Source organism: Pocillopora damicornis, chromosome 6 (assembly GCF_964200805.1).
Source record: "Pocillopora damicornis chromosome 6, jaPocDami1.2, whole genome shotgun sequence".
Taxonomy (NCBI): Eukaryota; Metazoa; Cnidaria; class Anthozoa; order Scleractinia; family Pocilloporidae; genus Pocillopora; species Pocillopora damicornis.
Genome location: NC_142675.1, coordinates 21,736,722 through 21,750,947, shown reverse-complemented (window position 1 = coordinate 21,750,947; position 14,226 = coordinate 21,736,722). Strand labels below are relative to the sequence as shown.

The 14,226-nt window shown below is 39.8% G+C and overlaps 3 protein-coding genes and 1 pseudogene across 3 annotated transcripts; 3 read left to right on the top strand and 1 right to left on the bottom strand.

Annotated features, from left to right (window-relative positions):
• The first annotated feature begins 613 nt into the window (after window positions 1-613).
• Window positions 614-4,542, top strand: LOC113665312 (uncharacterized). The gene is made up of 3 exons (XM_089210781.1): window positions 614-1,164; window positions 2,038-2,724; window positions 3,290-4,542. Exons 1-3 carry the CDS (start codon window positions 667-669, stop codon window positions 3,884-3,886), a joined length of 1,782 nt encoding a protein of 593 aa, XP_089066907.1. The 5' UTR covers window positions 614-666; the 3' UTR covers window positions 3,887-4,542.
• Window positions 4,543-4,859: 317 nt separating this feature from the next.
• On the bottom strand, window positions 4,860-8,127 carry LOC113665319 (uncharacterized). The gene is made up of 4 exons (XM_027181001.2): window positions 7,441-8,127; window positions 7,109-7,270; window positions 6,362-6,594; window positions 4,860-5,201 (listed from the first exon to the last, which is right to left on the bottom strand). Exons 1-4 carry the CDS (start codon window positions 8,092-8,094, stop codon window positions 5,123-5,125), a joined length of 1,128 nt encoding a protein of 375 aa, XP_027036802.2. The 5' UTR covers window positions 8,095-8,127; the 3' UTR covers window positions 4,860-5,122.
• Window positions 8,128-8,682: 555 nt separating this feature from the next.
• Window positions 8,683-10,445, top strand: LOC113665302 (uncharacterized). The gene is made up of 3 exons (XM_089208747.1): window positions 8,683-8,776; window positions 8,910-9,092; window positions 9,856-10,445. The coding sequence occupies exons 1-3, from the start codon at window positions 8,740-8,742 to the stop codon at window positions 10,386-10,388; spliced, it is 753 nt and encodes a 250-aa protein (XP_089064873.1). The 5' UTR covers window positions 8,683-8,739; the 3' UTR covers window positions 10,389-10,445.
• A 1,877-nt stretch (window positions 10,446-12,322) lies between these two features.
• On the top strand, window positions 12,323-13,289 carry LOC113678708 (cytochrome P450 27C1-like; annotated as a pseudogene).
• The last annotated feature ends 937 nt before the right edge of the window (window positions 13,290-14,226 follow it).

The following is a 14,226-nucleotide window of genomic DNA, read 5'->3' as shown; positions in this document are numbered from 1 at the left end:
AACACTTTCTAAGAGATCAATATTTCAGAACAGTTTTGACGTGTACAGCTCTAGCTCAAATCAGCTTGAGTTTCTTTGAGAAAAAATTCCAATCCCAGCGGGGTCTGGCAGATAATTTCTCAAATGTTTTCTTTCCCAGTGGCGTAAATTTACTTTCAAGGCTGGTAATGCACTGACCACTCGGTCAGCACGTGCTTTCTCACATGACTCCGTAATGGGTATGATGGCGAGGCAGAAGCATGCCCGTAACGAGTAAAACCCCGAAAATTCGGGTATGATTTCGGGCTGTTTTTGTGAGCATTGAAGAAAGTCTTTCGGAACCCGGAAAGGTCTTGGGGTCGAGAGCTTTCGGGTCTTATGTTTCCTTTTAATATTATTTTCCGATCCGACTTTAGTATCGAACTCCATGGTACACACTCTTCCATGACCTCGCAGCACTTGCTGCTCGAGTGGTCAGTGCATTATTCGCCTTGAAAGAAAATACACGCCCCTGGGTAAAATGAAAAACATATAAGCAGTAATCTACTAGACCCCGCTGGGATTGTAAATTTTTCCCAACGAAACTCACGCTGATTTGAGCTTAAGATGTTCAGGTCAAACGTGTTCTGAAACATTGCTCTGATAACCTCGCAGTTGAAAGACTTCGTGGGAAACGCTCGCTCAAAAATGTCTTCTGCGGCTGATGTTATCTTTTATGGTGGTAGTATTATCACTATGAATGAAAAAAACCCTTTTGCTGAAGCTCTAGCCGTCACAGGAAACCTCATTACAGCGGTAGGAAAACTAGATGAAGTGTTTGCCCTAGCGGGTGAGACGACGAAACTTATCTATCTGAATCAAAAAGCCCTTCTCCCGGGCTTCATTGAGCCTCACACGCATGCTGTGTTATCGGTCCGGTTTAACGCGGCGTTCACTAACATTGGTGGCTATGATTACCACACATATGACGAGGTACACAAAAAAATGAAGGCGACTATTTGTGAACTCGGCAAGGAAACCTCTCCTCTCCCATGGGCGTTGTTCATTGGTTGGGACCCAGAGCTTATCCCTAGCTTGCCATTGCTTTCTGCGGACTTTCTGGATAAAGAATTTTCGTCTGAAGTCCCCGTCGCTGTGGTTGGCCAGAGCGGTCATGTTGCCTGGGTAAATCGGAAAGCTTTTGAGGTAGGTTATCATCTACGCTTTTGAGCTAGTGTGCTTATTTTGAAGATTTGTTAGTATTGTTAATGTTTCGATTAAGATTCCATGCGATTGTCTCGGCTACCCGTCTGAGAAACTCAAAAATGATTGGCCGATTTAGATTATCTGAAATTAACCCGAGGGAAAGGTATTTCGTAGTCAATCGTCTCTGTTAACTGAAAAAAAAAAAAAAACAAGCAAAAATAAACTGCGTGGTTTCAAACCAATATTCCGTTACAGATCATTTGGCCCGAAAATATTATACTTCATCGCTATACCGGGCGGGGCAAAACCAAACTCTATTTCATCCCCATTAAACCGCATGCAAATATATAGTGCGCACTATTTTCTTCGATTCAACGAAATTAGAACGAACGAAGACAAAAAGCTTTCTCTTGGGCGTAATAATGAGAGCAGTTTTTTCAGTCGTGACTTATCTACATTTGGCCTCCTGTGTGTGGAAGATGTGATAAAATGCAGGTTGTTTACAAGGAGTTAACACGCGAGTCCAAAAGAATGAGGAGGGGGGGAGGGGGGGAGGGGGGGGCAAGAATGGGCGAAAAAGAATTGACGTCGATGCGCCGCGAGAGCGCTGTGAGTGATGCACTTGAAAAGTTCCTACGAAGATAGCTGAAGACGAATTCGATTGGTAGAAAACGTCAATATCTAAGTGCTTACTGTTTTTAGAAATTAAATTGCTTAAAATTTCTACCTTCTCCCTTAAAAGGAATTGGTTAATCGAAGAGGATGTATCCTTTACTTTCTCATTAAAGAACATCAGGGACCATAGCAGAAATAGTACTTAGTGCCTTTAATTACTGAAGTACTCATTCAGTGTTTTCTTGTCCGTGATAAAAGGTGGCTAATGTAGATGACTCAATCGAAAATGAGGATGGCGGAGTGTTTGTCAAAGATGATCAAGGACATCTGACTGGTCAGCTGTTTGAGACGTTTGCAATACTACGTGTCATAGGCCATGCACCACAACCAACAATTTCAGATTTTGAGACAAAAATAAAGGAGCAATGGAAAGATTTTGCTTCCCGGGGCTTCACAACAGTCACTGAAATGGGTTACCTCAGCGACCCAGAGTTTGAGAGCCTCCTCAAGAAGGAGTCTAAACAAAGAGACTGTCCCATCCGCCTAGCCTTGTACCGAGTGGTCAACGGTCCTGCAAAAACTGTCTGGGAAGAGAAATCTTCAACTCGCTTTCATTATCAATGCTGTCCTAGCTTGCTGCGAAGACCAAGCCTAAACCAAGGTGAACCAACCATTGAGGGGTCTGACAAGCTGTGGGTAGCTGGTGTGAAGCTTGTTGCAGATGGCTCCCCTCACTGCGGTACTGCTGCAGTACAGGAGCCATATTTGAATTCCAATCTCACTGAGATACTTGGATTCCCCGAAGCTCCACAATACGGCACCCTTAATCATACCACAGATGAGCTTTTGGAAATTGTCGAGTCCTACCATAAGAAGGGTACCCAGATTGCAATTCATGCTCATGGGGAACGAGCCATTGATCAAGTGCTTACGGTGTATGAACAGGTAGAGCAATTTTATCAGTTCTGAAAATGGTCCTTGAAGTGGCTGGGAGGTTGTTAGAAAATTGAGAAGGGTGCTAGACTCTATCCAAAACCCCATACACCATTGGGCAGTGTGGTTCTTGAGGGCATACAGCAATACATTTCTTGTCATCAACACAAAACTCCTCCTGCACCCAGCATTCTTATGTGTGTATATTCAGTGCAACCTAAAGAACAATGAACAGCCATAATGTAGCTGTAAAGACTGAGACAACAAGGTTCCTCAAAGTCAATTTATGCACCAAATGTTCACCCAACAGTCACCTCTGTTTTTTATTGAACCTTTTAACTCCCAAGATTTCATTAGTAATTATCTTTACTGTCTGCCATACATTTCATGTGATGTTAGTTTGGAGAATTTGGAATTGGATCAACTAATAATCCCCTGATTGATACTTTATTTATTCTCATTACTTGTCCGCTTGATATCATACTGATGTGAAAGGAGAAATTCTCTCTACGTTGCTAGTGGGACTTTAAGGATGAACTTCCCTCCCACTCACTTTTTCACGTGCTGTTTCCAACAGGTTATGAGCAAAGATCCCAAGGACACACGTCACCGCATTGAACATCTTGGATTGGCCACTGTAGATTCCATTGCACGGGCTGGAGAACTCAAGCTTGCCTTGTCCTTCTTTGTGTGTCATCTTTATTTCTATGCAAAAGCATATGCAGAATATATCTTTGGGAGAGAACGAACCGACCGTTGGACACCCTTATCAGAAGCAAGCAAACATGGTCTTCTTTGGTCCATTCACCAGGACCATCCAACTTTTCCAGGGCATGGGCCTCTTCCCATGGTAAACCTGAAGACAGCGGTTACTCGGACCCACAGGGATGATCAGGAGACTGTATATGGCCCAGAATACCGTGTTTCCATCCATGAGGCATTGAAGGCTTACACCATAAATGCAGCCTGGCAAATCCACAAAGATGATGAATTGGGTAGCTTAGAGGTGAACAAGAAAGCAGATCTGCTCATATTGTCTAAGAACCCCTACCAAGTGGATCCAATGGAATTAGAGAGCATAGAGGTGGTTGAGACCATTTTGGATGGCCATCGAACAAAACTGTCCAAGTTGAGCAAGGTCAGTGGTGGAAAGTTCTTGGTGTTTGATGACTGAAGTCCAGCTTAAGAGAGTCCTCTTAGATGACAAGGGAGGATGATACATGTATGAACACTTAAAGAATGAAGATGTAACGTTTAAAAGTAGAGGATATTTGGCAATTTAGGTTTTAGGGTAAGAATGGAATAAAAAAAAAACATTTGTGTAGCATGCAGATTACATAATAAATAGGATTGTTTTCCTCCACTGCAACCATAGCAATTCAGTATAATCAAGAATCAACCTTCACAGAAAGGCTTTCACTATTTGAACATAGGCTTTGAAAAACAGAGCAGTAGGGAATATCTATGGTATGCTCGATCTGTGTGGTCACATGATGCCAAACAGCCCATAATCACATGGACACTTTCAGAAAAACCACACCAGAGCTAGAATATTTGATGTATTTTGAGTAGTCAGTCCTACACTTGAAAATGAAAAGGCACTACACTTGTATTTAGTTGAACTTATTAGCTTGGACAGTTTTTTTAGAATTTTTTTAATTTTAACCTTAAAATAATCAATTCAGCAGATATATATTCTAAAGCACAAGTTTGCATTAAATTTAGAGAGAATGTAGGCTTAAGTTTCTTGATTTGACATTGTTCATTTTAAGTGCGATAGCAAGATGTGTTAATTTTTGTCTACAAAATAAAATAACATTGAACTACAAACACTGATCAGCAACTGAAGCACAATTGATACCTACAGTACTATTAGTTTACATGTCAGGATAAAGAGATTTCAAACCATTGAATAGCAAGTCACTCACAAAATTTACATTAGATTGGGCATGCTGTAATTTCAATTTGTAATATATTAGTTTTCCATTGATTTTGACTTCTTTGCATGCGATTTCCACTTCTTATATCTCCGTTTCTTGGTGCCATCCAATCAAAAATAAAGAATTAATTGTACCACTGGTGCTCAAACAATGAAGTTGCAATTGCACACCCTCCTTAAACAATGTCTGAAAATCATTGCATTCTGATTATTTCAAGTATGTTTATTTTCTATACAATACCAATTAAGACATTAACAGACATGTACTCTATCTCTTTCCTCATGATAAAAATATAAATTTCTCTATCAATATATCAAATACAAACAGAAACCAATGTACATGAACACTACCTTCACATCCCAATTTTTTATATAAAGTTCTGGGCAGATACTAAAATTCTGTACAAAAATTACATCCCAATTTCAGAAGGATTAAAAATGGAGAGGATGCTTCTTATACATCAATTTCATCTAAAATTTTGACTTCAATACAGATAGCTGGTCAACACAAGGCTGCATTTGGTTATTTTGCTCACTGGCTTTTTTCATCCTGTAAGAGAAAAAATATTCAAGTAATGCTAACTGTTTCAAAAGTATTTAATGATGGTGAACAAAATTCGATAGTTAAAATCTTAACAAGAGTACAATCCCTGCCCTTGTTTGGCCCTTTAATCTCCCAATATCTGATTTCTAATTCTCCCTTCCATCTGCTGTACCCTTCATTGAATATCACTTACCAGAATTTAGTGTTTTGTGTGGGTAACACCAGCTTTCTGATAAGTTTGTTTATCCATCAAATGTCCCCAGTATAAAGAATTATAATTTTAACACTCTTACTATCAAGATCTCATTAGTAATTCTCTTTACTGTCTGCCACACAAATCTTGAAGTTAGAATTTGGTATGGGATCAACTAATAATCCAGTAATTGATATATTTTTATTCTTATCACTTTTCTGCTTGAAATTGTATTGATGTTGTAAGGAGAAATTCTCTCTTGGTCACTTATGTGAGTTAAAGGGTTAAGGAGAAGATATATTTTAATTGGCTCTAAGAGTTATCTTTTTCACTCCAAATTCTCAAAATCAAATCTCCTCACTTTCCTCTATACATTTAATATAATTTCAGCCATTAAAAGTTGATGCTGAATCAGAAAGTTCCCCTCATCAGGGTTTTTCTTTATGCTCCTTCTCTTTCTAAGTCTTGTTGAATTGACATTGTAATGAGAAATAACTTGTTGGTCACTCCTAGGAAGAAAAGGGATGAAGTGCCGGGTTGAAAATGCTTAGTCTATTTCATCTAAAGGGCTGGAAAAATTGTCCTTTAGTTATAAGGAAGAAAAACATTTTACATTAATTAATTAAAAAGCCTGCTTCATAGCTTATAAATTGTTTCCAGTGATTAAAAGCAGACCTGGGTATCATCATGTATGCTCAGGATAAATGTTTAAATCTTTTTCAAGAAACACTTTAAATCTGGTTGTTCAAAATGTGAGTGGTGTTATGTTACTGGTAAATTTGCTTACACTTGGGATGAGCACAGCATTTGTTTTATTTACTTTTAACTGGCAGGACTGTGCTCTCTATCCTCCAAATGAAAAATGACTAATATGTTCTAAGAATATTGAATGAAACTCAAAATTTACAAAGATAAAACAAAGGAACTAAAGTTTCATAAAGATATGACGTATAGCATGCCTTTGAAGGCTTACCTTTCATGCAGATCTTTACATTTATCTTCTGAGAGGCTGCTCTTAAGTTTCATTATGGCTTTTTTACACTGGACTGCCAGGGCCTTATAGCATTGTTCTTTGCTTTTGTTGTGTACAGGATTGTCCCAGTCAGGCATCCCCTCAACATATTCCCAAGCCAGTAGAACATAGTTCACAGTTGATTCCCAAAGTTGTGAGTTAAGTAAAGTCTGGCCTTGGGCGACACATTCCTTCTGTGAAATAGTATTACCAGAACCGTTTAATCTAAGATATTTGTTCAATTTTACACTTTTTGTTGAAAAAGCAAAGTTTTTTTTTCCAACATGGGACAAATAAGAATATGTGAATTCTCCCAAAGCGTTTGAAGACTTGCAAATTTTGATGTCAGACCTCCAAACAACAGAGTTACTTTTAATGAAGAGAATTTTTTTGGAAACTAGCTAGTTCACGGACTATGAGTAAGTTGGTTAGTGATCAGCTGTTCTGATAGTGTGGTGAGGGAAAAACAAAGAAAAATGGTAACTTATGGGCTTGATGAAAGCAAGATTTGATAGTTATGTTCTGTCCTAGTTGAATCCCTAAAAGACTGCACTCGAAAATATCAAAATCTTCGAGAAAGATTCTGTTATTAATGTGCTGCCTGCCCACAATTTCCCACTGACACAAGATTTGTCACACAAGTAAGAATTGAAAGAATGAAGTTGTAGAGTAGTCAATAGCATTGGTTCATGCACTTCAAATACTCACCTTGAAAGTGGTTAGATGAGTGTTCACCCGGCGATAACAAAAAGCATCTCGCGAGGAACCGTAACGAGTGTAAGGGAAGGACTTGTAAATGTTTCTTTGCAAGCGCTTCAATCTTTCTTCTAATTCTGTAAGATCTGGTTCAGGGATGAGGCTTCGTAATTCCTTACAAGAAAAAATGTTTATTAGCTGGAGCACAAAGAATTTTAACAGCATTTAAAAATCAAATCAACATAACAATAAAAGATGCGTCCTAATTGTTTAAAAATGGCGTCTTTCTTTCGTTCTGCGATCTGACTCAAGTTCAAAAATATGATTTTCAGATTAAAGTTTACCTGTTCAAGATTTGGATGTCTTTCTGCCACTAAAGTTTCCAATATATCCACCAGTTGAGCCTTGGTCAGGCCGTTAAGAGTCACAGATAAAGCAGGTGATTGACTCTCGTTACGCGGGCCTCCAAGACGAAGCCTCTTTCGGTTTGGTTTGCTCACTTTTGGAGGGCCATCCTGTGGCGTTTCAGGAGTCATAAACACTGAATTTACTCCACAATCTGCTTCACTACCGATGATTTGGTCCTCATTGCCAGTACTTCCGAGTGTTTCGGGCTTCTGTAGGAATTTCTGCATGCTAGCTTGCACATGTTCTGCTTTTCTCTTTCTCGAGCTCGGAGAGGTCAAAGAAACGAAGATGTCCCTCTCTGGAGAGCTCTCGTGGCCGCTTGCCGCCGTGTTTGAGCTTAGATTGGTAATATCCTTCATCACAGACATTATCACGGGCAAATAAAAGAGTTTTAAAGCAAAGAAGTTGACTAAGGTTCTTCTTTCTAAGAGACAAGCAGTGAATGAAATTACGTTACCGCGCGAATAACTAAAACAAAGCAAATTTCCCCGCCAAGAGGTCAAGCGCTGTGATTGGTCAATCTTCGCGCCGACTTGAAAATTAAGTAGACTATACAGGGACTGGACTGCTGGATGAAATATAAGGAACATCTAGTCATTTTTTTATATAAGGGTTATGTTGAGACCACTCAAATAAATATTTTCATGAATATTTGAAACGTTTTGAAACTATCACTTGAATGATCCAAAGGTTAAAATATTTATTAATTGTAGAGATAATTTAATCAGTTGCGATGATCTGGGGCAGTATTTTATCATTACTGAAAAAAGCGCAGTGTTGCAAGATAGACCCTCTACTTATGAGTTCAACCTTTTTGGAATATAACTATTTCCATCCCTGTAAAAATAAATACTCTCAAGCATTTGGGATTCAAGGTCTCTTTACTGTAAGCCGATTAGTGAGCTAGATCTCTTCCGAATGTAGCCTACGGATACGCCCTCCTTTTCAACGCTTCGGCACGAGTTATACGAGCACTTCTTCACCAACGGGAAATTATGAGGCCTCGACCTACGCGACCTGGCGAGAGATCTGTAGGGGGTCTAACAGACCCTTGGAAAAATCTCATCCCGTCTCAAATCTACTGCGCGGGCGGAGGAACGCGCGTAGTGTAGCTGAGTGAGAGCCGAGTCGCAGACTATTTCGAATGTCGCTCAATATAACGTCAGTGAAGCGCGAGCAAGCGTAACGGTAGAATAAAACTGACTTCGACTGCCAAGATTTTGTAGCAAAGTGAAATGAAAGGTGCGAAAGTCACTAGGAGAAAAACTCTTTGTAAGTTGAAAGATCTGTTAAACATTGCACAGAATGATTTGGTTTTGTTCATCTCTGTTTCGGTGAACCTTTTTTTTTTAACTGACTATGACGCGATTTATACTTTACACAATCGTCCATATCTTCCGTCCAGCTAAGGGAAGTCCTAAAAAGTCTAAGAAACCAGGAAATGTCAAAGAAACACGAAAAAAATGTCAAAGTTCCGGCAAGACGAATTCAACTCCGGCTACAGAGAACACCACAGAAACAAAGTATAGAAAGCCGAAAACGTCAAGTGTTGCAGAGGGTTCAACAAGTGCTGAGCAAACAGCAGCAGGTTAGTTCATTGCAAGATAGTGTTGCAGTTTTACTTACTTATAAAATTCTAGTTCCTGGCATCCATTTGTTTCTTTTTACAACGATATTTGTGTATGAAGGTTTGTATAAGAAAAAACAGATTATTAGTTTTTGGTGAGTCTGAATATTTTATTATCCTGTGCTTTATTTATTCAACTGCCATTGATTTCTTAATTTATTTTTCAAATAGTTTGTCTTACACGTCAACCCTGGATGGGGTGGTCCGGCTACAAAAAACCGTTGTAACACAAAACCATTTTAACACAAAATCCTCATACGCTAGAAGGCCAAGGCCACTTTCGCTCAAAAATTCCAAAGTATGTGAGGGTGGCTACAAGGGTCACACTGCATTTTCAAAGAAGTAAGAGGGGCGGGGGGGGGGGGAGATAAGGGCTGCATACTTATTCAGTCTGCAGAATCTCACACCCCGTGAAACAACGGTTTACACATCTGATGGTACCAATTGAAGCCATTACTGTGTACTCCCCAACCCTCCCCCTCCTAATCAGGATGTGGCCAAAGGAATCGGAGAGGTGGGGAGGAGTTGCATTGGTGATTAACTCGCATCCCGAGTGAAGAGAGAGGAAAGCCCATGAATTATGTTTTAAAGCTTGAAATTTACGGAAATGGTTGAGTGTGCAAACGGCAAAATGAAGGGGAAGTGGAGTATCCGATGCCAAGAATACCAGGTAGGTCATAATCTTTTTTTCCCTTTACTAACAAATTACCGTATCATTCTTTAGACGAGCGCCGTCTGAGAAAACTGAAGGTTTACCTCAAAAGCGTCTCTTATAACGGTTGCGAGGGGACGAACCTACCAAACCTGAATGCTCTGTACCAGGACCAGTTATTAGTAGACGAATTCCCGTGCAACGAGCTTTCAAAACCTGTGGAATTCAAATGCAACCCTACGCCATTTGTAATAGCGAGCTGTTTTAATAGAGCTCAAGCGACAGACAGCAGCAAGGACAGGGGAAACAAAACCAAAGGGAGGGCACCTAGAAATCAATATGTCACTCCACGGAAGAGAAATACAAAGAAATCTGACTTCCCTCCAACAAACTCGCCACTGAAACATTGTTCACCGTTCATGTTATCGCAAATGAAAACCATAAGCGCTGCTATTTCAAACCCAGTAAACATAAACATACCCTTCAACGGAAAAGGCCAAAAAATAGAAAAAAGAAAACCTCAGAGGGAAGAGAAAAAATCCAAAGAACAAAAGGAATCAACGGCTAAATTGGAGCAAAAAGGAAAAGGAAAGGCTAAAAACTAGGTATCACTGACCTCTTCGTAGTTACTTTGACAAATAAACTACAAAAAATTCAATATACGAGTTAAGACTGCTTTCAGATGAGAATCATGTTGTGTAATGTTTATCTCTCGGCCAATGAAAAACAAATATTTCCAACGTCGCGGATTGGGAAGGCCGTGCGCCGTGCGCATATGTAAATCTACTTACCCAGCCCGACATGTACCCTTGCGCGTAATAGGTGATAAGCAGTTCAATCTCCGTATTCATTTTGCGTTACAACAAATAATAGCATGAAATATTAACTTGTGTCTTTGCGAATCTTTCGTGTTCGTTTAATTTCTTCCCCAAACTTTTACTCGCACTCAGCTTGCAAACGAGGTTCTCCCGAGGCATGACATGTGCTTTGAGTTAACTGTTTTCGTCTTTGGCCGAAATGATTTCATTTTCTTTGCATTCTAAATCGAGATAATGCCTCCGAAGAAACTACCGAAGTTAGATGATATTCAAAGTCAATGAAAACTTTCAACTTTTTTTAACTGTCTTAACACAGAATCGAAAGCCGAGTTGGCCGAGAATGTGGCAAACATAAAAACAACCAAGATGCGACTAATTTAGTGTTAACAACTGGGTTGAAAACGTAAATTGACCACCATAAAGAATAAAAAAGCCAACGTTTCGAGCGTTAGCCCTTCGTCAGAGCGATTGGGGGAATTGTGGGTCGTGTGTGAGTTTATAAACAGAAAGTGGAGCTACGCTATTGGTGGGAGTATGGTGACGAGATAACAAGAATAAATTAGTTGAATGAAAAGCGCTCGTTGATACCGTGGGAATTGTTTTCAATGTGAGGGTTTTTCAGGTGCCCGAGTGTTTCACCTCAGTATGCTATTGAAACGGAACCCAAGTGAATCTTTATTTTCCGAGACGTTGTTTTCCATGGAGATGTTCGTAATGTCCTCTCTTTGTTTCGAGTCGAAATCAGAGATGTAAATGAGCATTTTGAGTATTCAAACTAAACCAATCGGAAAACAGTCTAATTTAGTATTATCAACTGAGTTGACAACGTAAATTGGCCACCGTAAAGAGTTTCAAAGCTGAAGTTTCGAGCGTTAGCCCTTCCTCAGATTAGTTCTCTCCGCAGCAGGCGGCAACTGGTTACTGAAAAATATATACACCGTTCACAAAGTTGGGTGACCACCAGAATAAAAATATTGGAGTGTGAAAAACGATGATGAGACAAAGTCGAGCGTTTTCACGTCGATCGATTTAAGAGCCGTTTTCTCACACAGAGTTTCCAGTAAAACTATTATCTACCTCAACACTAAATGAGTTATAGGCTTATGCATAGAAAACAAAGGAAACAAAAGAAGTGGGCTCTCTGAGAAAACCTATTTCAGGTTTATGCAAATTTTCGAAAATTCGATAGACAATTCCTAGTTAAAACTTCCCTTTCGTGTGCCTTTCAGTTATGCTGATTTATACGCACAAGATGTGAAGCTCGAGTGAGCAAAAAATTTAGGTTAACCGATTCTTTCGTTATCGAAGTACTTCACTGTGTAGTTGAATCTTGGATTACGTAACGAATCGTTACATACATACATACATAAGCTTTGTTTATCCTCGGATTTCAGTGTAGCTTACGAGCTAGTATCTCCGATCCTAATTACTAATTTTAAAAGTTACAGCAAAAACAAGGCTAAAAAAAGAAAAAAAAAATTCATAATATAATAATAGAATAATATAATAATCATTAATATAATAATATAATGTAATATTAATGTAATAGTGTATTAGTGTATTATTAATGTAATATTAATTGTTGAGCTAGCTACTTATGTAACCCTGCTGTGAAGTGCGTGACCATTCTCATTAGACCTTCGCTACGTCAAAGCCAGGTTCCATAGCAGAGCGAGTTATTCATTCGATCTGCCGCGTAGTGATAGCTGAAGTTCTTTAAGATGGCCTTTACTGTTAGAATGAAAAGTAATCACTCTCTCTCGATCTCATCTGTTCGGACTATTTAGTTCATACACCATGGTCTCCGTGGTTTTCTGCCATCGATACCAATGAGTTCTCTTTCGTCTATTTCAGTCGAGGATGCACCAAAAACAAAACCTTTTTCAGAAATCCTAGGTCCGCTCCGTCTTCTAGTTTTCGGAACAGCTTGGATGTTTTTCGTGGAAACGAAAGGTCAGCCCCTTGGAAAGCAAAATCCAAGCAGAAAATGTCAAGAAATATGGGAAAGTATTCCGCAACAAACTACCAGGCGTCGAAATTATTAGTTTATACGATCCTGCCGACGTTGCAAAGTTACTTCGATCGGATCCCAAATATCCTGAGAGAATGAACTTTCCATCTCTAAATTTCTACCGGGAAATAAGGAATGAAATTCCTGGCGTTTTCTTTGTCGATGGTGAAGAATGATGTAAGCTATGAAGCGTCCTGAATGCTTCGACCGAAAGAAGTCGCCGGCTACACTCAGGGTTTCAGTAAAATTATCAGCGATTTTATTCACCTATTACGATTAGTTCGAGAGCCTGGTAGGTCAGACAAAGAAAACGAAGTTAGTGAACTCGATAATGAACTTTTCAAATGGTCGTTTGAGTCTGTAGCGGAGATATTGTTTGACAAGGTTTAGTTGTCTTGTGGAAGAAATCAACGAAGAGGCACAGACATTCATAAAAGCCCTCGGAGATTTTCTGGCGCATGCGGTCGAGGTCGGTTTTTTTGCTTACTTGGTTTTACAAGATCTACGAGACCCAGAAATTTAAAAAGTTTTTCGATAATTTTGACACGATGTACGAGTACGCCGAACTATTTATCGGGAGAAGAATCAAGGAACTGGAGGAGAAGTCGTGCAAGCCATCAAAGGAAACAGGACTGGGACAAGTGAATGGTTGCACATGGCGGACGCACTTTTTTTAGCTCTGTGGCTCCCTGAGAGAAAACAATACGTAAGAGGAGTGATCTTAGTAGTGCCAGTGGCGAAGAATCTACAAATTCACCAAACGCAAAGCGACTTAACGAAGAAAACTCAGCGGCATTTTAGGCCACTGCACGTGGCAGTCAACCTAACGAAAAACGAGCACAGGATTTAACATTGGCGACGATTTGTGAAGCGCTTAAGAGAATTGAAACAAATAACAGCCTAATGCTCGAACAGTAGACAGTCCTGAAAAGAAATTATGAAGAGCTACGAGCTAGTCTCGAGTTCACACAAACCACAGTCGACTCTATAGTGAAGGAAAACGAAGACCTAAAGAACAGGATAAAAGCGATGGAGAAAAACTATGCCTCTCTACAGCAGAGAGTCGGAGATCCGGTAGAAACTTGCAAGGCACAGCATGTTTCCATGGAGGAGAAATTAAACGAACTTTCAGTAATGTACGATGATCTTGAACAATACACCACAAAATTAATTTATATATATGGGAGATGTCAATACATACAGTGCTCTCTGTGGTTGGAAATTCTACCTTTGCAACGCCAGAAACGCTCGCTCGTATGCCATACCTGAAGGCCTGGTTACGAGAGACCCTCCGCCTATATCTTGTTCTCTCCGCTATCCCGCAAAGACCGAAAGAAGACATAATAGTAGGGGGGCTACTATATCCCTAGGGGCACTGTTCAAGTTGAGTTCCTTGTTCACCAAATGGGGCGAGATGAGAGTATTTTTTAAGATGCCAAAGCGTTCAAACCGGAGATACCACTTTGATCGAATTGGCAGAAGCTTTCGCTTCTCTTCCATTTGGATTCGGAACACGTATGTTCCTCGGTGGACGTATTGCCGAGTTAGAGCTTCATCTGCTAATGGTCAGAATCGTGCAGCAGTTTGACATCTCTTGCCCACCGGAGGCAGAGA